This window comes from Telopea speciosissima, chromosome 10 (assembly GCF_018873765.1).
Source record: "Telopea speciosissima isolate NSW1024214 ecotype Mountain lineage chromosome 10, Tspe_v1, whole genome shotgun sequence".
Taxonomy (NCBI): domain Eukaryota; kingdom Viridiplantae; phylum Streptophyta; class Magnoliopsida; order Proteales; family Proteaceae; genus Telopea; species Telopea speciosissima.
In genome coordinates, this window is record NC_057925.1 from 39,217,292 (window position 1) to 39,244,816 (window position 27,525).

The following is a 27,525-nucleotide window of genomic DNA, read 5'->3' on the forward strand; positions in this document are numbered from 1 at the left end:
AGAATTAACTCATGATAGTAGATGAAAACAAGCATGGCAAAACACTCTAAATCTGCCTCACCCCCTTCTTTACTTAATATTATTGTGATTTTATCAACACCCTTTGGATTTCATCGATTAAGTAGATTAATATTTCAATTGGTCTCTATTAATTCCACCATACCCAATTAACCACCTTCTTGGGTTGCTACCGGTCCAACAAGGGTCACATACTCACATGTATCTCTGAAGATAAATCTTAAGCAAATCATAGAAGAAAACCAAATCTCAACAAAGCACAAGATACACTTCTACAGCTTTACTAATAATCTAATATTTGAGTACTCAAAAAGTAATGCAAGATGTAGAACCCATCCAGTGGCATAAGAAAATCTTACCCATACGGGCACATACCACCTTCCCCAAAAAAAGAAAGTATGCAAGGAAATAAAAGAATAAAGTGAGTGAGAGAAGCCGACACCAAAAAGATTCTTTAGAATCCTCAACCCTGATGTATTACAGAAGCACTTCATCACAGGCAATAGAGAAAGCAGGGTTATTCTCCTTCAGAGCACTGAGTAGCTCCTCTTTCATAGTCACTCCCTCAGAATATATGCACAATGTCATATGCAAATCTAGTTACGTCAAGGATAAAAATTTTAAAAAATAAATGAAAACAGAAACAAAAATGAATGAAATACGAACAACGCGATTTAAATATTTCCATAAGTTAAATAGAACTACATAGTATTGAATCTCAGATCTTAACCCAGTCAGAATTCCTTATTGCAATTAACTCCATACTGCATTTCCAGGCAACCCACATATACTGATTACAACTATGTTCTGATGAATTAACATGATGGTCCACCACCAACTGGTGGAATGGCAGGATGGAGAATATTGTGTCGTAGACCTAAATTATTTTTACCTCCTATTCCAATAAGATGAAAGGTTGGTCTGGTTTAAAATGTTCACTTAAAAGTGTAGTTACAATAATGGTTAAATATCCGCTCAACATAAGCAAGGTTATTATATTATTGCTATGGGAGAGGTTCTTCCACGACGCCAGTGTGGGAGGAATCTCCCACGCCACAGCAATGGCGGCGGAGAGCAGTGTCATCCACATGGGGCCCAAATGGTCAGAACAAGAGAGAAAATAATATTAAAGAACCCATGTGAGAGGGCGATAGTACACTGGTGTCGTGGGGAACATTTTTCCTATTGTTACTTCATAATAAGCTGTTCTTTTTTTTTTTTATAAGAAAAGAAAAACATATTACTGGAAAGATAAGAGAGTCTGTTCTTTGTTAATGTGTTTGAGAAGTGTATAAAACTACATAAAGGATACGTCCAGAACAACACGAATGACTGCAAACAAATAGAGACAACGTTAGTACAAGGTCAGATCAGTGAAGAAAAATCTGACAAGATTTCAAAAAAATATCCATAATTTTTTCAATATTACATGAGAAGTTTCAGAAATCAAAAGCCAATGAATGTCCGTGACAGTACATGATGCACATACGCACATGGGAAAAAATAAAAAAATACAAATACTCCCCATGGATGGGGGGAAGAAAGAGAAAGAAATAATTGTGCATATTAATGTCCATTTCGTAAAGAATCATAATTCATATATTGGTCCTATCAATGATATGACATCCAATAATTAAACAATTAAACTCTTCTGAACTATAACTAATAAAACCAAGAATATCTTTATCAGTTTGAATTCATCTATCAATTAACTTGAGACAGGTGTAAAGACCAACTAAGCAAGCAGGACTAGGCATTGGTAATGCAGCGATTGCAGTCATAGAAAAGAAACCATGGCTTCCACATTGGAGGGCAGGATTATGCAACAGATGGTGTTACAACAAAACCATGTGGAAAATCCCACCATGCAAAATAATCCATATTGAGTTGGAGCTTTTGCATGGCTTCTTGTGCTCGATAAAATCTTCGCCCTTCGATCCCTCAAACAGAAGTTTACATTTTGCAAGTATGTTTTTAACACATAAAATTGGAAAAGAAAGGCAAATCACTTACCTTATATTGCAGATTATCTCAGGATGTGTGCTGGCTATTTCCTTGAGGTATTTGAGCTGGCATATGCAATTCCACAAGAGGTAAACAACTATTTCACCAGTTCACCCATGGCTAAAGATTTAGTTTGCAAACCAAGCATAAATCCTCAGCAAATGGCCCCTCATGGTGGAAGAGAGATGGATTTTTGAGGGGAGGAGACTGTTATCTGGAGTCAGTAAGCTGGTAATGATAGGTTGGTATCTACTCAATAGCATATACTTGATCATATAATAAAGACTTGCACAGTTTTTTTGCAGATGTGTAGGCTGGTAGGTTTAATGTTTGATTGTCTGGTCTACAGCACTCTTCTGGAGATGATTCTAGGTTCAATTAGGGAAATGAACATATACCGTATATACTCGACAATATGATTGACGCAGGACAATGGGGCTAGAAGAGGAGGAAGATCCAGCCACAATTAACCAGGCCTGCTCCTATCAAGCCAGCCTCGTTTTGGCCTTCTTATGGGCCAGCAATGGGGGCCTGCAAATCCGACATTATAGGCCTGATGGCTGGAGTTTTAGGCCTAACTAATGGGCCTGGTTTGAAGCCCATTAAGTGACCCTTTAATGACTTGCGTGGGAGGCTTTTCAAGAAGATTTTATTCTGATATTTGGGTCTATTTTTAAGTAGTTGTTTAGTTTCTAACTTTGATGTAACTGGAAATTAAGAGTATGCTAGGTTTGTTTCTAATTTTACTAGCTTGTTATCTTGTAAAGAATCTTCCCTCCATGCAAGAGAGGATTGAAACTATTAATAAAAGTAGGGGCTACACTATAGCTCCCATGATTTTGAGTTTTGAGGAAGCTTGGCTTGTGTCCTGTATGCTGTGACTTGGGAGAGACGGATAGTGTGAAACCAAGGTCAGAGAGAGACTGACCAAGGCCATAGGTGAGAGGCCTTGGTCATTCCCCCCCCCCCCCCCTTCTTCCTTTTCTTCTCCACTTTCTTCCTTAAGTTTCTACTTAGTCTGCAACTTTCTCCTTGCTATACTGCTGTTTGACCACTTAAAGAGGTGTCCATAGATCCATCAACAGAACTTGAGATTGAAGCCTTCAACAATCCCTGCGGCACTGTTCTGTAGGATTCTACTGCAGCAGGTTACAAACCCTATTAACTCTTGTTCTGGCTAACAGTGGCTAACAGTTTGACTCGATGTTTTGAGAACAAAATCCCTCCATTGGATCCTTCCTTTGATATTGTTAAAGACTACTCATGATAGGGGGAGTGTCCCTATCATGGTGTAATTGAGAGTCTGTATTTAGTTTCCTTATTGGTCTATGACTTGAGTTGTACTCTTAAGTAGGAGTTTTATTTAGACTCTATTTGATGTAACTAAACATTATAAATAAATATTGGAGGTCAGGGATAGACTACATAATGCAGAAGTCGACCTCGAACAAGAGAGAAACCAGTGAGAGATCGATTGCAGCCAAGATCAACACGATAAGGATCTATTAATGGTGTGCAACAACAGCAAACCTTGAAGATGATTTGGGAATTGAATTTGGTCTTCAAAGGGTATCTTCACAATAGTTTATTGCAGTCACAGAAACAGCACAACAGTGTATATCAAACAGGGAAGGGAGGAGATGACAAGATAGGAGAAGAAGTGGTAGGGGGATGGGCTTTCTCAGCCCTGGGTCTCTCACCCACAGCTATCCTAGGTGTTGAACAGGGAATGTTCTCCCACAACCGATGATAAGCATGGCCTTAAAATTCTATTATTCAATTCTGATCCAAGTACAACTGATGGGGCCTATTTATAGCTTGGCCTAAGCTTCACAAAATAGAAAGTTGAAAATTAGAAAGTAACGTAAAAGGAAACTACTATAAGCCTCGTACAAGAGAATATTGAGGCTTGTACGCCAAGTAATCTAAGACTTGACTAAGACAGACTTAAGTAAACTGAAATAAAATTAGAAAGTAAACAAAAATAGAAATTTAAGTAGCAACTAACTAAATCAGCAATAAAATCTTCCCTGTCGTGCTATCTTCAGTGGGGCCCACAGAATCTCAAATATTTGCTTGGATTTCCTTCTCCATACAAGGCTTATGGTCCCACAACACTGTTCATGTGAATAGTAGTTCGGGTAAAAAAAATTTAAGTTTGTTTTGTCTTGTTCTTCATGCTTCTCTCTGGGCTGGGGCTGCCTCAAGTGATGCTCCATCGAACCAACAAAAATTTGCCACATCATCAGACCAGGCTGACTCTCACAGCAGTCGAATCCCACAACCCTGCCGTGCTGTGCTGAAGACATGCTAATGCTGGTTTCTCTCATGCAATACTGCTGCTATTGATATATTCGTTTGTTCTTCGTTATTTGCTGCTGAACCTGTTTTCAATTTATGTAATATGCTGATTTCTGGTTATGCTATTTTCTGGTTACGAGCAGCAACTGTCTCTGATTCCTGCAAGTCCGCAAACCCCAAGTTGCAGACTTTCTTTTGTCTGAGCACCTTGAAACTTTAGTGATTTGGATGATTTGGATTTGGAAGGGTCAAGAGTTACAAGGCTATTTTGAGGTTTTTGTGTGATTTGGGCTCTTGGTAGAAGGGTTTTTTTTTTTTTTTTTTTTTTTGGGGGGGGGGGGGGTAGAAGGGTTGGTTTGATCGCAAGTTTTTCTCCGCTGCTGGTTTCTGGTTTCAACAAGAGGAAGGAGGTAAAGAGTGTAAAGTGACAGGTTGTTAAAGGCCACCATATTCCCTCCTTTCCAATTGTACCCCTTATCTTTTATTTAACTTCAGTTCCATCCTTTTTTTTTTTGGTAGAAACTTCAGTCCCATCAAGAGGGTGGGCCTTGGTGCAATGGTAATGTTGCTCCATTGTGACCAAGAGGTCACGGGTTCGAGTCTGGAAACAGCATCTCTGCAAAAGCAGGGGTAATGCTACATACATTAAGACCCTCCTCAGACCCCGCGGTGGCGGGAGCCTCGTGCACTGGGTACACCCTTTTTTAAACTTCAGTCCCATCCTTATTTTGTCCTATTGCCAAGACTCTCCCTAACTCCCCAAACAATAATTTTATTTCCTTTCATGTCCCTTGTTTCTATTTGCTTCCAACCCTTTGTGTCCCCTTTGTAATTACAATATTGCAACCAGACCCTTTACAACGTTTGATATATTTACAATATTGCCACTTTCTTTAATTAGCACTATTTGTTACTTGGGTGGGTCCCATAACTTCTTTACTTAGCAATAACGCCTTTAAAAATTCTGTTTACTTACCATATTGCCATTGCTTGTTAATCCTTGGAGTCTTGTTGTTTTGGTGGGCCCATAAGCGATCCGATCAGAGTTTTGAAATCCCGGATTGCATTATTGGGTATATTTTCTTGGGTGCTCCCATATGTGATGCCAGAATTTACAGAATTGCCATTGGGCTTATATATTTGCCATATTATTACTTTGGTGGGTCCTCGATTACATCAGTTTGAGATTTGCAATTTTTTAAGATGAGCACTTGCATGACAATTATTTGCTACCGTGAGGGGAGATTGGAAATTATTTATTAGGGTCTTACTTGAATGGAGATTATTTCTACCGTGAAGAGGTGAATTGGAGATTATTGGGATCTTGTTGCAGCGCTACTCCTGATTATTAGAATTTTTTTGTGATGCTCATCCTGTGAGATGTTGATTATTGGTGGCCATTATTTGCCCACGTGTAATGCTACACATGAGGAGGAGATTGAAGATTATTATTCTCTTATCTACTCAAGTCATCAACTCAAGATTATTTTCATCTTAAGATTACTATTATTTATTTGTTCGTGTCCTCAGCAACAATTTTATCTGTGAAGATGGTATTCAACAACAATCCATATTTATTTGGTCCACAACAGCCAGATGTTGTCTAGTCCGGAGTAACATATACTACCTATCTGGTCCGGAGTAACATATACTGACTATCTGGTCCTGCCTATTTATCATTGGAATTTTTATCTGAGACCTCTGTTTGGGGCTCACTGTCTGCCTTTGTTTGAACAAAATACTACTTATTACCTACCTTCTTTGAAAATGGCTTTTGATGTAGCCATTAGATGTTGCACTTTTATCTTTCTTTGGGAAGATTACTACCTACTACCTGCCGCTTTTTATGTAGTCGTTAGATGTTGTACTTTTATCTCTCTTTGAAAAAATGACTACTTACTACTACTGGCCTTTTTTGAGAAGTGCCTTTGACATTGATGTTGTTGTTGCTGCTATGATATTGTTGATCCTAATTCGTGTTCACTACCGCCTATTTTGCTCGTTGCTGATTGGATTCAACAAGAAGATTATTATCTACTGAAAATGCTGATGGTTGATGCACTTAAGTTGATACTGCTACCTGAATGAAGTTCTCCCTGTGCTCACTGGTGTCTACCACTACAGTTTATGCTCAAGGCTGGTGTTGCTCTTAATATCTGTTCTTCTTGTTCCAAGTTGGAGCCTTTTGGTACAAGTATACTCCAGCTTAAAGGGGAGTGCAAAAGATTACTCACGATAGGGGGAGTGTCCCTATCATGGTGCAGTTGTGAGTCTTCATTTAGTTTCCTCATTGGTTTATGACTTGAGTTATACTCTAAGTAGGAGTTCTATTTAGACTTTATATGATGTAACTAAACATTATAAATAAAGATTGGAGGTCAGGAATAGAATACACACGGATTCTATCACTGAACTAGTTCTCTCCCCATCTCTCTCTCTCTTTTCTTCTTCCTCAGATCCTGGTTGGTAGTTTGAAGTTTCATCACAGATACCAATCCCAGCCACATCGAATGGCTGGTGCTGCTTTGTTCTGTAAGTTGCCATTTTTATTCCATGGTTTCTAATTTTCTTCCATGAGATATTGTTGGACAATGGCTGTCACTGAGAGGGTTGTGAATCAGTGAATTCAACACTTTTCCTTTTTAACCGACTAGCCCAACTGCTCTGTCACTGGCACACACACACTGAACCACAACACTTTGCCCACACACAGTCGTGTGGCACACCTTTCCAACCACAGGCACACTCAACCCTGTGGCCAGGTCTACCAGGTGCGCACACCCATCATGCAGACAATGCACTCCAAAAATACAAACATACAACCACAAGAGCATGCTCACAACACAGGATTTTTAAGTGGTTTGGTGCAAGCCTACATCCATGGAGCAATACATCAATGGGCTTCGTATATGCTCAATACGCTACTACTTTAGTCAGATACAACTGACAAGGGCTACAACCCCGGTTTACCCAGCATACAATCAGGAGCCCACTACAACGCCAAGATACGGTAGCTACAACTACCGCGGAGCTACAGCTCCCGTGTCCAGCACCCATTGAACACCCCAAGTATAATGTAAACGGGCTTATAATTTTCCCTACAATTTTGCACAGGTTAGTCTAGGTATTTCAACAAATACAACCTAGGTCTAGCATACAATGGGTACAAGATTATAAATGATAAGTAAAAATGGATAGAAACCCTTACAACCCTTGTTCCATTTCAATTCTTGACACCCAGAGGAGATGTGAGTCACCAAAGTCGCCTTCAATGCTCACTAGAATCTTCAACGAACCCCATTTGGAGAAACTTAAATCTTTAAGTGTATACAAGAATGTGGGAACCCCTTCCTTCTTCTCTTCCTTCTCCTTCTTGCAAAGAGCCCTCAATAAGTGTTCAGAATGTCTCACCTACCCTCCAAGGCCTTCAATGGATCTTTAAGACAAGAAGAATGGTGGTTGAGAGTGATTCAATGCAACATAAATGACTCCTACCTTCTCTCCCTTCTTTATTCTTGGTTTTCTAGGGCTTAATCTCCCTTTTCTCTCAATCTCTTCTTCTCATCACATTCTTGGGCTTATAATGCAAAAAAAACCTCATCTCATTTGGAGCAAAAATAAGCTCTCTAGGTCCATTTAAAGTTGAACAGTTAGATCTGGCCAGGGAAGGGCTTAGATGAGCCAAAATGGAATCTATATCCATTGTAGCTTCTGTACACATGTATGGTTAGGCGGGACAGCTTTAGGACATTGGATCTCCTCTCCAAAATACAGGTGGCTTAAGGTCCGTCCGATTGCGCGCTTTGCGTCAACGGAACTCATGAATTGCAGAATGCACGAGAGAGCATGTAAGGGAATCTTGACATGGGTGTACGTACACCCATGAAACAAAGTATCGTCTGGCGATACGATACAGCACGGCACACAAAGAATCTCTGAGTTCGATGAATCTTGGAGCTCGCGCTAGAATCTTCATCGACGTCGACAGTGTGCCTGGCGTGCTCTAAGCTTGGCCGCTTAATCGAGATCTTTTGTCTTTGATCCAAATCTAACGGCGCCTACGATTATGGAACATTTAAAAGAACTGCATCTCAGGGGTATACTTACTGAGAAGGTGCTTTTTGGCGCTTCACTACGACAAATCGTCGAACCAATTGGAGGGTGTTCCATGCCTTAGGCACAAAAACACAAGCTAACCTTGGAACCATGCGTGGCACCATGCCCGAGGCCTGCACCTTGCGCGTGCATGTGGCACGGCAAGCCAGCCTAGGCTGGCTGCTGTAGGCTGGCTGCTGTTGCGTGCTGCTGTGCAGCCCGGCCCCAACTGCTGTTTATATTGTGTGCTGGGCTGTATGACATGAGTGCATGGCCCTATGCCACCCCTGCTGCTGCCCTTGCGGCCATGTGCAAGCCAGCCCTGCTGGCTGCCTTGGCTGCCATGCATGCATGCTTGGGCCACAGCACCATACACTGTGCCCCATCATCTGACCTTGCCACATCATCTTGCCATGCGACCTCAATGTAAGAGACCAATCATTGAGACATTTTGTCGAACACTTGGGCATTCTGGAATGACCGTATGGAAACAGCCATAACTCCCTCATCCGGAGTCAGATCGATGTGATTCCAGTTGCGTTGGAAAGATGACTCAATGCTCTACGACTCTCCAGCGCAACCCTCCTTCCAATTCTGCCACTTGGCCTGCCCAAAATGCCTCTGAAGCTGACACAAGCTGCCACTGCCATTCTCAGCCATATCTTGCCACTAATACACTCTGCACAGCTCCAACTGACGGTGTTGACAACAATGACTACCACAAAACAACAGATATTGCACCACCTTCCAGCCTTCATAGTTTGGGGATCTTTTGAACTGTTAGGAGACCATTATTCTCCTTCCATCGACAGGAGTTGTGTCCCATCTACTGTCCATCAGCTGGTTGCTGTAGGGTTCTTATTTTAGTAAGGGCGTACCCAGTGCATGAGGCTCCCGCCACTGCGGGATCTGGGGAGGGTCACAACGTACACAGCCTTTCCCCTGCTTTCACATAGAGGCTGTTTCCAGACTCGGACCCGTAACCACTTGGTCACAATGGAGCAAACTTACCGTTGCACCAAGGTCCTGTAGGGTTTTTATTTTAGTAATTGCGTACTAATTTCTGTTCTGGCTTATATCTCTTGGTTCAGCCATCATCTGAGGTTGAGTTTCTTGAATATTGTTAAGCACCACAGACCCTTCCTTCAACAGTAATCTCAACCCCATCCATGAAGCCAATCGGCTACTGCTTCTAGATGACCACTAGTTACTAATTTTGGGACTGTGCTGTAACTTCAGTTCTGTCCAATGGACTACATCAGGCTTGATATATGTTACTCCTATATTGAATGGTTGCTATGTTATTTGATGGGGATTTGCTGTGTGGATGCGTCGATATTTGTTGGTTTCTAATTCTGGAATCTAGATACTATTTTGGTGTTCATAAAATATCTCTATCCTACCATTGGATTGAGATCACATTTGAAGATAGTGAAGATCTTAGGGTTATGACTGCTGTTAATTTGGAGCTGATCAGACTTGTACAGTTGTATATTGGGAGTAATTCGGTGTTCAAGCTGCTGGTTTGTGAAGCGCTCCGATTCTGTCAATGGGAATCTGATATCTGTGGTAGTGTTAGAATCCCACCAATGATACAGCTTAGCTCATGCAGGCAGTACCAAAAATATAACTTTGGGTTACCATCGAGAAAAAAAATTAAAGGTTATCCACATCACATCTTTTTTCTTTTCCTTTTCCTGGAAAACCTTTATTGCCTGCATCCATATGCAATCTGGATGTTGGAGTCATTATAACTCAGTATATTGTTTGCTAGTTTCCAGAATGGCCCGAGTGTTGGAGCAGTGGAATGGAACAGTGGAACCACCCTCCAATGGAAGAAAACTTAATTGGTCTCAACATCTCAAAATAAGTCCAAAGCCTTCTAGGGGGGACTCATTGGTATTTTACAACTCAAATAAGCCCAAAGCATTCCTCAAGGGCTATTAATTACCAAGAGGTCTAATTTTAGATTAACTCAGATTTGAAGGTGATTCTAGTTAATTTGCCTTGAGCTTCTGAAAAAACCAGAATTCTTACAGAATTTCCCTCATGATTAATGAAATATTTTCTCTTTGAACATTTTGTTCTTGTTATACAACATCAGGCAGCTCAGCAAACAAGCAAACAATCCAAAAATGGTAGAACAGAGCAAAGCTTTATTTCAACTTGTCATTATTAACAAACCAACTAATTTTGACTCTGTTCACTTGTTTTCAAAGATTTTACCTTTTAAATTTTAAAAATAAATAAATAAATAATAGTATCTGAAAATTCCTAATGACTTTCACATCATGCATGAAAGACCATCAATGGAAAAAACAGAAAGTAAATCTGAACTGATAAAGTAACAAACAATGGATAAATCATGTGTTATATACAAAGCATAATAGATGGATGCGTAAATGAGTCAAAATATGAAACTAATGAAATTTTTCTGCAATAAAATAAGAACAGCAGTAAAACAAGATAAACAGTATGGAAAGTATACCATTAGCCCGCTCAAGAAGCCATCAAATACAATTCGATTCCAGGAATCAAAATATGCATGAATGGAGAACTTTGCCTTGGCTGCAAGTCCAAGAGAAGTAATTGCCATGATGAGAAAATAAAAGACAGCGCCAGTCAAGCCAGTGAATCCCAAAATTCCAGCAATAACTCCACCAATGATGGACAAGAAAGTTCGACTGTTGAAATAAATGACAAGAAGGTTTTAGCATTAGCCATAAATGAAGGTGTAATTTTTACACCACTAAAGAGAAAATAGCACCTTGGATGACATGAAGTAATAAAAAAAACTAAAGGGGGAAAAAACTACGAATACTCATTAAAGCTTAAAAATTTATGTACAGACTGCAAATCAAATAAAGTTAAAGTAGGAAACAAACATACTATATTTCCCAAACACAAAATGCTTGAACAGAGGTTTTCATTTAACTCTTCTTAATGTCCACATTGATGGTTCCATAACCATACAGATTTAGCGGTATTTCACCTATTAAAATAAGGGATCTGTTATCCATCATGGTGTAATGAAGCAAAGACCTTCACTATAATTCAGCATCCCAGCTTATATATTCAAGGCAGAGTAGAATTATACATAATTTTGTACCCTTTCAATTCACCACTTCCCAGACCCTGTGAAACTGGGACTCGTAACAGGTTACAGCTTATATATTGAGGTAACATCAGCTTAGCGGTCAGACACAACTTCCTTCAGCATAAGTGCCATCCATGCCTGATGAACAAATCATAACTTTCCACTCTGATATTGGATTGATCTGATTCAAATTTTAACCGAGAGCTAACTCAGAGATCTTAATTTTTCATGTTTTGAGCTCCAACAGATTCCAATTAAAGGACAGCTCAAAAATCAATGAAGTTACTGTATGTGCAGAAGTAGTATACGAAACAGTGTGTACAACAACTGTTCTCCAATCCATGACTTCCTCTTTGGACTAGGATTTGCTGAATACTTTAGCCACATTAAGGCCAACTCAAAATGCTAGAAGTCTCATGGTTACTAATTTACTGCTTCACCATCCAAAGAACTAGTGTGAAGATATGATGTAATCTATTCATTGCCCTCCCCATGAACCTTGCAGTTTCCAGCTTTTCACACTTCCCTTGCAGCTTTTGTTCTCCTAGACATTGGTAACGGAACTTCGTGCAATCTAGGATTTGCACCTGCCTCCTCATCATAATAAACACATTTGTCAACTGTCAACTCATGATGATGCCAACTGTACCAGCCCTACTGCCTATTGTCTGCGAACTCTCCAACTATGCCAACTAAGCCATCTCACTGAAACTGCCACTACCACTGCCACACACTATGCTAACTCTACTTTGCTCGACCACACATGTCATCTACCAATGACCTTTCACAGCAACACCAGAACCACCATGTGTTTGTGTTGACTATCTGACCATGTTGACAACAATGACAACATCAATGGCCAAAGCTCCAGCAAAGTTGATCATCACTTTGTGTGCGATTTTGTGATGTTGTGATGTGAAGGTGATCTCCACTCAGTTTGTTAGCTGTGGTCAACAGCTTGATGACTTATTTACGAAAACCTCATTTAATAGTGTGTTCCTTCGAGGTTGGCCCAAGCTGCGCATGGGTGATATTTATGCTCCAACTTGAGGTGAGTGTTAAAGTTACTATGGTACATTGGTAGTGCAAACCCCGGTTGGAATAACCCTTATTGGGTTGCTTGTGGGCCCACCCAAGCAAACAAACACTCAAACTCAAGCACAAGTGACAAAAGAGTAAATAATTCAATGTTTAATAGAAATGTGGCAGTTCTATAAATAAGAAGAAGTTCATAAGTGGGTGGCAGAATGGTAATTAAACATAATCTAAGGCTATTGGGTAGAAGCAAAGGGAAGACACAGATGGTATTTAATTTATAGTTTTAGGACTAACTTGGAAGAAAACAAATTAAAGGATATAAGGGATTATTGATATTATGGAAGGGCAAAATTGGAAAGTGGGGTAACAAAAGTAGAAAAAGAAAATTCGTGAAAAGGGGAAGTTGTAGAGGTCATCTCCTACCTCTACCACAAACCAGAGACGGAAGACCCAAAAGGTTTCTGAAGGAAAGAACTCCTTTGGGGACGCTCTGTTTGTCCCAGGGTTTTAACAGTAAGTAGGTGATAGAAATACCTCTGGATTGCACCCCAACAGAGTTCCAATCGACCACCAGATTCTGAGATTGAAGGAATGGAGCTGCAGCAGGCGATAGAAGTTGCAGCAGTTCAGTCGCAGGCTTCTGCTCTCACAACTAAAGGAAAGTTTCGAAGAAATCTTCAAAGACTTGAACTGTCTAGGAGAAAGCACGCTTCAACCCAGATTCAAGAACCAATCGACAAGGATTAAGGATTCAGCAAGCTTCTTCTTGGTTCTGGTAACGCCCAGTAAACAGTGATAAACCTTGAACAGAGGAAGCAGATGAGAAAAGAGCTAAGAAGAAGAACAGCAGAAGGGGTTATCGCAGGGAAGGTAAGAGAAGAAGAGGAAGGTAGATCACAACTCACAGCAACCATGGGTTTTCAACCCAAAATAAAATTTTATTCCAAAAACTGATCTCCATCGTGGGAGTTCATGCTCTTTTCTAGAATTAAAAGAAAATAAATCATGTTCCTACTTTGAAACTGGAATAACAAAATCCTAATTGAAATGGAAATAGAGTTAGATTCTATTATGGACTCAACTTTGACTCAAACTCTAGTTCTACCTACGGCTGAAAAGAAAATAAATAACTTCTAATTTATCCAACGCCCATCTCCATCAATTGGGTACCAATGACCTTCCACAGCAACACCAGAACCACCATATGCGTGTAGTGACTATCTGACCATGTTGACAACAATGACAACATCAATGGCCAAAGCTCCAGCAAAGTTGATCATCACTTTGTGTGCGATTTTGTGATACTGTGATGTGAAGGTGATCTCCACTCAGTTTGTTAGCTCTGGTCAACAGCTTGGTGGCTTATTTACAAAAACCTCATTTAAAAGTGTGTTCCTTCGAGGTTGCACCAAACTGCGCATGGGTGATATTTATGCTCCTGCTTGAGGTGAGTGTTAAAGTTACTGCGGTATATTGGGTACCGTAAGGGGTTTTTTGTAATAAGTTTCTATGTTAGGGGCATATGGCTTCCTTCTTCTTCTTCTTTACTGAGCCTTAAACTGAGGGAAACCAGCATGCACGTAGCAACAGTCCAGAAAGCCACAGTCCAGCAGCAGGCCAACAGATCAAGTAATGTAAGACTAGACCAGAATAGGTCTAATCCCAGGCAGGATCAAAAAGAAAATCTCCAAGAATAAGAAAGAAAGCAATGGAAACAAAAAAATCATATAAGGAAATCAAGAGAACAATGGGAAGTAAGAATAAGGGAAACAAGATGTTAGAAGAATGAAAGAAGAATGGGAGAATGGCTTGAGTGAATAATGCATTCACTCAGCCCCTTTACTTATAGATTTCATTAATAGGGCAGAATAACAAAATATAACCCTCCATAGCCGACTATGATAGCTAGAGAGGGAAATAAAGGAAATAAAACATATAAAACACCCAAAATACCCTTATCGGGTTACATAACACTCCCCCTCAAGTTGGTGCATAAATATCACACATGCCCAACTTGACTAAACTAGGGTGAAATAACTTTCCACTTAACCCTCTAGTGAATACATCTGCAAGTTGATCGTCGGATTTCACAAAGGGTATACATATCTGCCCACTTTCTAACTTCTCCTTGATGAAGTGTCTGTCGATCTCCACATGCTTGGTACGGTCGTGTTGCACTGGATTGTGAGCAATGCTGATGCTGCTTTGTTGTCACAATACAACAGCATGGGATGATGAACAGAACAACCAATATCCTGGAGTAAACTCTGAAGCCACAATAGTTCACATATGCCCTGGGCCATGGCACGGAATTCCGCTTCAGCGCTAGACCTAGCTACCACATTTTGCTTCTTACTTCGCCATGTGACAAGGTTACCTCCTACAAAGGTACAATAACCTAAAGTGGATTTTTTGTCTGGGTTGCCACCCCAATCAGCATCTGTGTACGCCTCAATGCAAAGGTGATCATGTGGAGACAGGAGAATCCCTTTCCCTGGAGCTGACTTCAAATAATGGAGAATACGAAGAACAACAGCCATATGTGTGGAGTAGGGATCATGCATGAACTGACTGACCAAACTAACAGCAAATGCAATGTTTGGTCTGGTGTGAGAGAGATAGATTAATTTTCCCACCAACCTTTGATAACGCCCCTTATCAACAACATCACCATCCTTCTCTTGTAGATGACCAATAGCCTCCAAAGGAGTGTCACATGGGTAACATCCTAACAAACCAGTCTATGAAAGTAAATCTAGAACATATTTCCTTTAGGAGAGAAAGATGCCTTTGGGAGAACGAGCAACTTCAATCCCAAGAAAATACCCGAGCTATCCTAGATCCTTTATTTCAACTTCTCGTCCCAAGAAAGTCTTTAAGTGAGAGACTTCATCTGCATCATTGTCAGTCACCACTATGTCGTCGACATAGACTATGAGAAGAGTAACCTTATCTCCATTCCGCTTGATGAACAAAGTGTGATCAACATTGCTCTGTTTGTACCCCACAGAGATCATTGCCTTATGGAATCTGCCAAACCAAGCCCAAGGAGATTGCTTCAGCCCATATAACGCCCTCTTCAGTCTGCAAACCTTCCCATGAGTCTTGTCACAAGAAAAACCTGGAGGGATCTCCATGAAGGAAAGCATTTTTAACATTCCAATTGTTGCAAATCCCAGCCAAGATTGACAACATATGATAACAAGACCCGAACGGTGTTCAACTTTGCCACGGAGCAAATGTTTCCTAATAATCAATCCCATAGGTCTAGGTAAATCCCTTGGCCACCAGTCTAGCCTTATATCTGTCCACTGCTCCATCCGGCTTCTGCTTGAAAACAAACACCCATTTGCAGCCCACTGTTTTTTTGCCCGAAGGAAGAGCCACCAGCTCCCATGTCTCATTCTTGGATAAGGCCATCATTCTTCCAGCATGGCTGCTTTCCACTTTGGATCTTCCATTGCCTCCTGCCATTTCTGAGGAATGAAAACATAGAAAAGAGAGGACACAAATACATGGTAAGAAGGAGACAAAGCATCATAGGAAACAAAATTGGTGATGGGATGTTGGGTGCCAGATCTAATGCCTTTACGGACAGCAATAGGTAAATCAAGAGAGGGATCCTTCCCAGGTAATGCAGCGGAATATGGATCTGGATCAAGCGCGGACAATTGAAGAGGTGGTACAGTAGTGGTAGTCTCAACCTACTCTTTGTACTTCCTGGTGTAGGTTTGATCAACAGGAATTTGACTCACAGGCCTACGGTCCCCCTGATTAGGACGAGACCGAGAGGCTGAAGTTGGCTTATCTTGAATAGGAGCCGGAAGAGAAGAAGGCTCCCCCTGAATAGAGGTTGGTAACAAATGTATGCCGAGAAGGTAGATGATAACATTTGTATCCTTTCTGGGTAGGAGAGTAGCCCAAAAAGATACAGCAAATGCTCCGAGGATCAAGCTTACCATGAAGATGATGATTGCGAGCATAGCATACACAACCAAAGATTTTTGGAGGAACCACAAAAGCAGAGGAACCTTGAAGGAGGTCAACAGGAGTACGGCCATCAAGGACCAGGGTAGGCATACGGTTGATGAGGTAGGCAGCGGTGAGAATAGCATCACTCCAATATTGAGGAGGAACTTGTCGAGCAAACATAATGGACCGAGCCACTTCTAAAAGACTCCGATTTTTTCTTTCGGCGACTCCATTCTGGGCAGGGGTGTTTACAGAGCTGGTCTGATGGACGATGCCATTCTCAGCCAGATAGGATTGGAACTGACCCTCCATGTATTCTTTGCCATTGTCACTCCGAAGAATTTTCAATGTGGCATTGAACTGTGTCTGAATCATATAATGGAAGAGCTGGAAACATCGATAAACCTCAATTTTGTGTTGCATCATATACACCCAAGTAGTCCGAGTAAAGCAATCAATGAATGCAACAAACCATCGATGGCCAAAAATAGAAACACAACGGGCAAGGCCCCACACATCAGTATGAACTAAAGCAAAAGGAAAAGAACTTCTTTTATTAACTAAAGAGTAAGTAGAACAAGTCTTCTTAGCCAAGACACAGGCTTCACATAACTCATCCTTGTTACAACTTTGAACTAACTGACGAAACAAGAAAACTAAAGTTTGAAGAGGAGGGTGACTAAGCCGACAATGCCATAGATGAAGATCCAAGGAGGTAGCTGAATGTAACTGATAAGCAGAAGAAGCTGATGGTGGAGTGGACGAACCCGTGTCGAGAAGATAGAGACCACCATGTACCTTATCACCCCCAATCGTGTTGCCTTTCACCAGATCCTGTATGACACAATGAGAGGGAAAGAAAGTTATTTTGCAGTTCAAATCTCGAGTTAAACTACTAATGGAAAGAAGATTAGTAGGAAATGAAGGAACATGCAAAACAGAATTTAGGGTAAGGGTAGGAGACCAGTGAATGGAACCCAGTCCATAAATGGGAGAAAGAGAACCATTGGCTGCTCGAACAGTATCTTTTCCAAAACAAGGGAAATAATAATGAAATGCATGAGAAGAACTACTCATGTGGTCAATGGCACCGGAGTCGATTATCCAAGGACTAGAGACAACCGATGCACACTGACAACGGAACGGAATACCTAAGGCAAAATAAGAACCAGATGGGGTAGTAGGCACAGGTACAATGGAAGGTGCAGTGGAAGATGGCTGGAGCATGCGACGGAGGGTTTGTAGCTCGTCCGGAGTAAAACCAATGTCAACAGAGGGGACTGTAGCAGTAGGAGCAGCACCTTTAGTCAGATTTTCCTTCAATTTGAGCTTCCTCTGGCCTCGTTTAGCCTCAAAATCAGCAGGTTTCCCATGTAACTTCCAACATTGGGCCTTGGTATGATAGGGCCTGTGGCAGTACTCACACTTGACAGGCTCTCTGGAGGCAGCATTACCACTGTCAGTAGTGGCAATAGGAGCAGGGCTGGAAGTAGTCTGTAGGGCAAACCTAGTAACCAAAGGAGCATGTAGCATTGCAGCCTGACGAGTCTCCTCAGTATGAATCATGGCAAAGGCCTGCTTCAGTATAGGAAAGGGAGACTGGTTCAATACTTGCATTCGAATAGGGTCATACTCCACATTCCAACCAGCTAGGAAATCGTACACACGGTCACTGTTGAGGTGTTGACGGTAGGCAACAACATCAGTAGGTGTGGAGGGCTGATAAGTGGAGTAATGATCCAATTGTTGCCATAAACTTTTGAAGGCAGCATAGTATGTAGAAACTGACAACTCCTTCTGAGTGAGATCATGAGCCTTCTTGCAAATCTCATACACTTGGGCAGCATTCCCAACACGCCCATAAGTCTCCTTGGCGGTACTCCAGATCTGATGGGCTGTCTCCAGAAGTATGAAATTGTCGGACAAATCTTGTTGTATCGATGCCAAGAAGTAAGACATGACCATGGCATCATTGGACAGCCACTTCTCTAGCAGAGGCCCAGCTGTAGTTGGCATTGGGTTAGTCCCAAGTATATGGCCAGCCAGCCCTCGACCAACAATGGTCAAGTAAGTGGTCCGAGACCACTTGAGGTAATTCGCCCCATCGAGCTTGATAGAAGCAGAAAGTGGAAGGAAGTCTGTCCAGGGCTGTCCATCTTGCCTAGAGGTTGCGAAAGAGGCATCTGAGACAGTCATGATGATTCAAAGAAAGGCTCCAATAACAAGGCAGCAACACAAGAACTTACTTGCTGAAAAAAGGCAACAGCAAAATCCCCAAGAAATCTCCAATAAGATAGGCTAAAATATTGACAGAGTACTCTTCATTGACGATGGAAGAAACCCTCAAAAATTCACACCAAACTGAGAAGGAGAACTATAAGGGGCAATTCATCAAACACCTGGTGTGCACACTTGTATACTGAAATCGATGAGTGTTGATAACTTGACAAATACTTGGAGGAAGAGCCTCAAATTTGGATCAAACACTCTTCAAGAATGAGGGAAGCTTCCCTCAAAAAAAAAGCGGCAGCAAATAAGAGAAACCCCAAATCGATTTGAGTGTCAAGGTGTTGAAAAAAACTTGACAATGGAGATATCGATTTGTTGGCAAAAGGGCTAAGGTTGCTGTGGAAAGATGCTGATTGGTGTAGAGAGGCTATTGATAGCAGCTGGCCAAGGATGCTGATGTGGATCTTCAAGGATGGAAGACTCGATCTCCAATGGTTGGGCAGATTCGATCCTCAAGAGATGAAGACTCCAAAAATTGCAAAGAGTGGCAGCATCTAATTAATCCAACAGCATCTTCTAAACCATAATCTGATTGAGGTAGATAGAGGACAGCACAAGATCAATCGATCACCTCATTTGTGCTGTCTGTATTGCAGATTTCAGACCACGAAGAAAGGGAGAAGAAGAAGAAGGTGGAGGAGGTAAAGAAGGTTGAAGGTGAAGAGAGGGCTGTTAGAGAGAGGAAGAAACAATGGGATTAAAGCTGGTTCTAACCCTAGATCAGATTTGCTCTGATACCATGTTAGAAGAATGAGAGAAGAATGGGAGAATGGCTTGAGTGAATAATGCCTTCACTCAGCCCCTTTACTTATAGATTTCATTAATAGGGCAAAATTACAAATATAACCCTCCATATCCGACTATGATAGCTAGAGAGGGAAATAAAGGAAATAAAACATAGAAAACACCCAAAATACCCTTATCGGGTTACATAACTCAACACAAGAGAACAATGGAAACTCAAATGAGGGAACAATTTCCTTGGTTGAAGTAACAAATAAAAAAAAAAACACAAATTTGTAACCTGTTGAAGCAGCAATGATCTTGATGTAATAATCTTCAACAAATCAATGTGACAATCAGTTGAAAGAAATCCCAGCAGCTTGTAGCACTCTTGAACTCGATTTAAAATTAGGGTTTGGATTCAATAACCGATGGAAGGGGATGGGGAAGGGGATGGGGAAGGGAATGGGCATCTAACCCAACCTATCTCAGGATTTTAACAAAGGCTAAAGCCAATATTTCATTAATCAAATTCGTGTGTAATGCTGGCCTCCATTACAAACTTTATAGAAGACTCAAAAATAGACTTGGACACTAAAAAGGAAAGGCCTAACCCTATCCTAAACAAATAAGGTAACCTAAATTGACTAGGAAAGTGAAATAATAAAGAAAACAAACTCAAAATAGGACTCTAACTAAACTAAGGAAGTAAATCCCGTTTTCCTATTTTCTACCCATATTATGGGCCCATTGAATTGATCAATTACAAAATAAACCCATGGGATCAAAAGCACAACACCTACATAACCCAACCCAAAGCTTATTTTCAATAACATAAGCCCTCTAAGTGACTTATTTACATCAATTCTCCCCTACTTGAAAAAAATTCGTCCTCGAATTTTGCAAAATAGAGGAATCAACTTTGTGTGATGAACATCTGTCTTCAACCCATAATAGTACTCAGGTAGCTCATGAATGTTAGGAACGTAGTCTTCAAGGCATGGAACTTTTTCTTCAAAGAACTCTAGTGGCATGACAATTTCTATGTGCTCAACTTTGAAATCAGCAGTCATGTCCATGGGGTCTTCTACAGTTGTGCCTTTGACCTGCTCCGCTTCAAACTCTAACTCTTTAAGTTCTTTTTTGTCACTCACAGTCCCTTCAATGGTTTCTTCAATCACCTTGTCATTTATAGTACCAAATTCCACATCATCCATTGTCTCGACTTTACTTGCTTCAAATTCTTCAATGTAAGCCTCAACATTTGAAACATCAAGGACTGGCTCTTCCATGACAACAGAAATTGTAGGAACTTCAACATTAATCTCATGGATGTCATTGCTAGCATCAAGGGTGTCTTCAAACTCTTCTCCTTCAAGGGCAGCACTAACAGCCCATTCACCTCTATGCTGTGGTTCACAAATCATCATCTCCGAAATGGATTCAATGGTTGCGATCACTGAGTCTACCTTCTCTTGTTGCTCTTCCATCTTCAAAACTTTAACGACTTCCACGGTAGCATCCATGGTTTTAACTTTTGCACTAAATGGTTCAAGTTCTCTACAATTGTAAATGCCTTTTGGTGGTAATCTTGTCGAAGGAAGAGCTTTCTTCGCACATATTCAGGTAGGTACTTGTTCTTCAACTCATGCTTCACCTCTTCCCAAGTCCTAGGTTCATATTTTCTAGATCTGAGTCTCTCTTCATGGAATTTTCACCATTGTCTAGCATAACCAGTCAATCAAGAGTAAACAAACTGAAGCTTCTGCCCTCTGTTGGGTTGTACCAGTCAAAATATTCCTCTAGAGAATCCAACCAATCAAGGAATAGTAATGGATCACTTGTTCCAGCAAAGTAAGGAACTTCCGACTTCATCTTCCTTGTATTGATATCAACCCTAGGAGGTGATAGTCTTTGATACCAAATAATGTAAGGCTGACCAGAATAGGTCTAATCCCAGGCAGGATCAAAAAGAAAATCTCCAAGAACAAGAAAGAAAGCAATGGAAACAAAACAATCATATGAGGGAATCAAGAGAACAATGGGAAGTAAGAATAAGGGAAACAAGAGAACAATGGAAACTCAAATGAGGGAACAATTTCCTTGGTTGAAGTAACAAATAAAAAAAAAACAACAAATTTATAACCTGTTGAAGCAGCAATGATCTTGATGTAATAATCTTCAAGAAATCAATGTGACAATTAGTTAAAAAAAATCCCAGCAGCTTGTAGCTCTCTTGAACTCGATTTGAACAAAATTAGGGTTTGAATATAATAACCGATGGAAGGGGACGGGGAAGGGAATGGGCACCTCACCCAACCTATCTCAAGATTTTAATAAAGGCTAAAGCCAATATTTCATTAATCAAATTCGTGTGTAATGTAGACCTCCATTACAAACTTTTATAGAAGACTCAAAAATAGACTTGAACACTAAAAAGGAAAGGCCTAACCCTATCCTAAACTAATAAGGTAACCTAAATTGACTAGGAAAGTGAAATAATAAAGAAAACAAACTCAAAATAGGACTCTAACTAAACTAAGGAAGAAAATTCCGTTTTCCTATTTTCTACCCATATTTTAGGCCCATTGAATTGGTCAATTACAAAATAAACCCATGGGATCAAAAACCCAACACCTACATAACCCAACCCAAAGCTTATGTTCAATAAAATAAGCCCTCTAAGTGACTTATTTACATCATCAAGCCACCAAATACTATCAGATCAAGGTGGTCCCTGTCAGCGATTACATATCACCATCAGCATACCAAGCCTGTATCGGATCAGGTAATTGTCATCATCACTCATTAGCAAGATCAAGCCTCATCAATCAGGGTAGCTGTTATTGTCAGTAAGCCCAAGCCTGATCAGATCAGGGTTGTCGGCATCAGCAAGACCAAGCCCAGTCAGATCAGGGTGCTTGTCATTAGCAAGACCCACCCTAATCAGTCAGGATGGTCGCCATTGGACAGAGTTCTTTACAACCTCAATGAAACTAGTGTGAGTGTACTTATTTCACCTCTGTGAAGAGGATCATCCACAATGCTACCTTGGGCTAATATGACACTTGAGGCATCGTGCTTCATTCCAAATTACAACCTGTAAAAGAATTATAAGAAAAGGATCTTATGTTCAATTTGAGTCCACAATTCTTGCTGTCTATTCGAGAAGATGCACAATCTTCCAGGCCAAAGTGCAGCTCAGATTGCTAGTCCTTTTCAGATATAGATATAGATCGGTATGGTAAATAGAAAATGCAAGCACAACGCAAGAGGCATTACTCGCAAGTGGGATCTCACCAGTACAGTGGGGGTTCCCTAAATGGTGTACAGTAGGACCCAGCCACGTGTAACTCAAACTGTGAGTACTGTTACCACTTACCACTCAATCATTGTGTAATAATAGGCATAACAGTTTGATCGCTACTAAAGATGTATTCTGCTTTTCCTTTTATTCCAAAATTTTTATATATCTCAAGCCCAACCACAGCTAGAAATATCAGCATGGTTATAACATAGCACCATCCTAAAAATCTGCCACATGGCAGATCAGATGGGGCTAAAATTTTGTGGACCGTAGATCCATAGTTCCCTTGCACATATGTCAAGTTTCAGTCTGATTGGAGTTTTACAAGTGGCAAAACTAGAGCTTTGAAAATCCAGGGCAAAGGGAGAGTGCAGAGTAGTGGTCGGAGTACTAAGGCATGCTTAGACATACATGAGGATGTATGCAAATACACAGGAGAGTAGATTGATAAGGCTCTGAAATTTGAATCTGGCTAATCCAGACTATGTTCTCTCTATCCAACAGTTGAAATTTCCATATCATCTGTCCATGTGCCTCAAAATGGTGGACCATTTGAGAAGGGCATGGTGGGCCATTTAGGAAGCTCTTCCAAAACGGGCTGTGTAAGGAAATTTTCCCATATTATTATGGGAAATTATCAGCGCCACCCCCTGACGTTTACCTATATTTTAAAGCACACCCACTAACTACCATAATATCAATCGTTACCCATTTTTAAACGATGTTAACCTATGAAATTCCATTGACCAAAATGCCCTTAACACTAAAACATAAAAAACCTATTCCTAAAACATTTCTTACCGTTGGAGACTTAAAAACCAGCTACCTGAGCTTCTCTCCCCCACCCCTTGCTGTCCAGCTACCTAAGCTTCTCTCCCCCACTCCTTGCTGTCCGAATACCTGAGCTTCTCTCCTCCACTCCTTGCTGTCCGACTACCTGAGCTTCTCTCCCCCATCCCTTCCCCTGCTATCTCTTCCCCACCCATTTCTGGCCACTGTAAATAATTCTATACTCTCCATTCTATCTAGTACTGCAGTAGTAGGATATCGACCCATTTAGTAGCATTGGCAGAGAAAATTGCATCTCCAACTGATTAGATCCATATCCATAATAAAAAATAAAAATAAAAAAAAAGTGCAGTTATGTACTAGTGATTTTCAGGCACATAGAAAGCAATTTAATCAGTAAGTGCTCCACATAACCATCATTAATCTTACCACATTTAGTTTAGATTAGTGCTGCTATACTCGATATCAAATACAACCCAAACATTCAAACTCCACATGTCAAGGTGTTAATCGGCTTGACACTCGAGGAGAATAAACTATATTATGGATTTGACAGGGAGGAGAATAAAATACTTACAAGGAGCGTCGGTTATTCACTGGGAAATATGGAGTAACCAAACAGAAAAATAGGCGAAATAGGCTGAACCAGGAGCACTTCGATTTCAGTCCAAGAGAGCATGTGTTGAAGGTCGATTTTAGGCCAAGAGAGCAGGTGTCACAAATCAATTTCAGGTGTTGCAGCTCGATTTCAGGAATTTGAAGGTAAAGCAGAGAGAGAGAGATTCCAGCCTTTGGAATGCCAGGTGGAACTTCCTCAAATGTCGCCATTGTTCCTCACAAACTTAGGGTTTTGACTCCTTCAATTCCACAGCTCTGAGAACCAGAGCTTTCTAGAGAAGAAATATAGGAATCACCTGCGATTAGAGAAGAAAGAGAAGGAGTTGCAGAGTAGAAAAGATGAGTTGAAGAGGTACTGGTCATCGAGGTTTCTTTGGGGTAGTTGTGAATGCACGCAATGCATCAAGTCAAATTTACTAAGTTTTGTCAAGCAACGGTGGTGGGTTGACGCCGGGCTGGTTTATGGGTGTTTTAATTGAAAGGGTAGATTAGGTACTTCGGCCATTAAGAAGGGCAGAATTGTCATTTAAAAAATATTAAACTGCTGACATCACCACTTAACAGTTCTTAACTAATGGTAAGGGGTCTGTGTCGAATTAGTTTGGTAAAGCAGGGGAGACAGTTGATATGGTAGTTAATGGGTATGCTTTAAAATATAGACAAACGTCAGGGGGTGGCGTTGAAAATTTCCCTATTATTATAGATATCCACAACAAATAAATGAAGCAGATCAGTAACTTCTATTTTATTTATTTTATTTGGTGGAACTCTAAGCAAAACAAAGATAATCTCGCTATTATTCACATTACATGATCACCAAGAAGTTTCTTCATGTAGCCATAACTTAGGTGAATTTACAGTAGGCCCCATAGCTCCATTGTTTGACGTGTTGGCACTACAACAATGAGACTTTGATCCTACTTAAGCTTAGAAACAGACACACAAGCATGTACGCACAAAGAATGAGAAATAGACAGTTTTTTCCTGTGTTCCAAGTTCTTCACAAACTTTAGACCATCCAATAAAAAACTAGGAATGTAAACCGAGCAGATTCAGTACATCTAACTTAAATTCAGATTGAATCCACATCCATACATCTGTAACTGTAACCAACTAGTAAGTCTTTGTCCATAGATCATAACTCAAAATATACCCAATTTACATGATCACTCAGTGGATTGGACCCCAATTGGGAGGATCTGGCTCAATTGTGCAACCCAACCTATAAGTAGGTTAGGTCTGGGTCCATATATCTGTACCTTATTAGTTCATATCCAGGTCCAATATTTGATAACCAATACATATGGCTATATAAATACTAAGAAATTTCAAAAATAAAGCACTTGGTATCATAGTTGTCACGGCGGTGAGGCGATCCAAGGCGGTGGAGAGGGCCAAAGTTCAAGGCGACACCAACTAGGCGAACAAGGCGTCCAAGGCGCCTGCCTAGGCGCCCAAGTCGACCAAGGCGCCTGGACGCCTAGGCGACGCCTTGACAACTATGCTTGGTATTAATTGATTCTTCACATTTTCCTTCACTTCTTAGATTTCTATTAAAAAACAATTTTTGATACTTTTTTTATACGAAATTTAAGTAAATATAAGATATAAATTGACAATCAGAGATTTGGTAGGCCAAGTGAGGAACTAACTATTCCCCACCCAGACTTGGGCATATCATAATATCCAAGCATGGGTTTACATGGACCCAAGGCTTAGTTGGTGAAGACAGGAGTTAGTCTCAGATTTACTGTATGACAGCACAGACAGCGCAAATACAATGTAATACTACAGCATTTAAATACATTACCACCTAAGGCCCAAACAAGCCCCAAAATATAAACAATACTCTCAATCTGTTCAAATTGTGATAATTCACATAATTTGATACCAGACATTTTTTAACAAAAAGAAAATGCACCCTTTTTTTAAACAAAATAGTAGATATAAATTTGGTATAATTTATATTTAGGAGTCAAGACAAACCTGTAGTAGATTATCTTCATGTTATTTTGAAGGTTCTCAGCATGGAAGGTTGGTATGTCATTTGTTGCATCACTTGACTTCTTATCAGAAACCACCGAATCATCACGTCCCGCCATTAATTGCACTTTGTCGATGTCTAAAAAAATAAAGGTTGACATAAATTAATTAAACAAGGACTTATCAGATTCAGGATTCTTCAGACAAAAGGAAAAAATGAAATAATTATGAATGGCCTATGTAGTGCATAACCAAATAGCTTAAAACCCTACCTAGAATTCAAAAGATAATTGGTAGAAGTAGTTACAAAGGTAAAAGGACGATCCTCAAAAATACATAAATCAAATACAAAACCCTGAGTTTATAACAAAATTTCAAGGGAACCGACATTGACAGCGATGATGCTAAACTTGCATCCTAAATCTGACCTAAGGGTCCAAACGGTTCTCAATTCACACATTTTTAAGAGTGTAACCCCTATACAATGACTGGAAATCATAATGATTAATGGTTCCATCTCAGGAATGGAAAAGTCTAGAACAAGGCACTGAAGCAGCAAGAGGGGAAGAGAATTCCAATTAGTTAGAAGAGAATTCCAATTTAGTGAAAACTTATTTTAAATACAGAATGCTCTACAAGAAATTGTTTATGAGTTTTGATGATTCTGTTCTCCAAATTCGGCAAGGAAGATTGAATAACTCTTTATCAATAGGAGGTAATATGAAAATGAAAGAATAAAAAGAGGAACTTAAGATATATAATACAAGAGTAAGAGAAAACTCCTTTATTTACTGTTAAAAATGAGCTTTTAATTGATTTAGCTAATTGGATCCTTCCTTCATCTTAAGCCAATTACTTCCACATTTTACTATTTTAGCTCCAGAGAAGTAGTGGTTATCTTGCTCTCATTTTACAGGAAGCTTGCTTTCCGATGACGGGAAAAAAAAAAATAGCACAGTAGAATCTCCTGTCCGCAGAATTGACTATGCCCAATTGAAAGGCAACACAAATTACACCACTAATTTTGCAGGAAATCTTTATGCATCCCATCATACAAAGCAACCATCACTCATAAATCTTTTTTCCAAAAATTATTTTTTAAAAAATGCCACTGTAATCGTCAGAAAACAAATGAGTTATAGAGTAGAATAGCAGGGTTCCCTTCTTTTGGAACCTTTGAAACGTCAGAAAAAGAGAGAGAGAGAGAGAGAGAGTACCTGTTGTGACTACCGAAGCAGCAAGGCCGGAGAAGAACCAAATCCGTGATTTCCGAAGAAGTAGGGCAGGAAAC

General features: G+C 40.3%; 1 protein-coding gene across 2 annotated transcripts; it reads right to left on the reverse strand.

Annotated features, from left to right (window-relative positions):
* Positions 1-444: 444 nt before the first annotated feature.
* On the reverse strand, positions 445-27,525 carry LOC122641433 (ER membrane protein complex subunit 6-like). Of its 2 annotated transcripts, none has more exons than XM_043834665.1 (5): positions 27,452-27,525; positions 26,238-26,373; positions 10,907-11,102; positions 1,331-1,350; positions 445-614 (listed from the first exon to the last, which is right to left on the reverse strand). In XM_043834665.1, exons 2-5 carry the CDS (start codon positions 26,351-26,353, stop codon positions 584-586), a joined length of 363 nt encoding a protein of 120 aa, XP_043690600.1. In that variant the 5' UTR covers positions 26,354-26,373; positions 27,452-27,525; the 3' UTR covers positions 445-583. The 2 variants fall into 2 exon arrangements, with proteins under 2 accessions (XP_043690600.1, XP_043690601.1); XM_043834666.1 differs by having other exon boundaries at positions 26,238-26,375; positions 27,456-27,472.

What these genes read in the sequence shown, in the direction of transcription:
- LOC122641433 (XM_043834665.1), bottom strand. Translation starts at nt 26,353, where the DNA reads ATGGCGGGACGTGATGATTCGGTGGTTTCTGATAAGAAGTCAAGTGAT. An exon ending in ATGAAGATAATCTACTACAG is followed by an intron (nt 11,103 to 26,237) that starts GTTTGTCTTGAC and finishes TTATTTCAACAG; the next exon opens with TCGAACTTTCTTGTCCATCA. An exon ending in GCTTCTTGAGCGGGCTAATG is followed by an intron (nt 1,351 to 10,906) that starts GTATACTTTCCA and finishes ATTTGTTTGCAG; the next exon opens with TCATTCGTGTTGTTCTGGAC.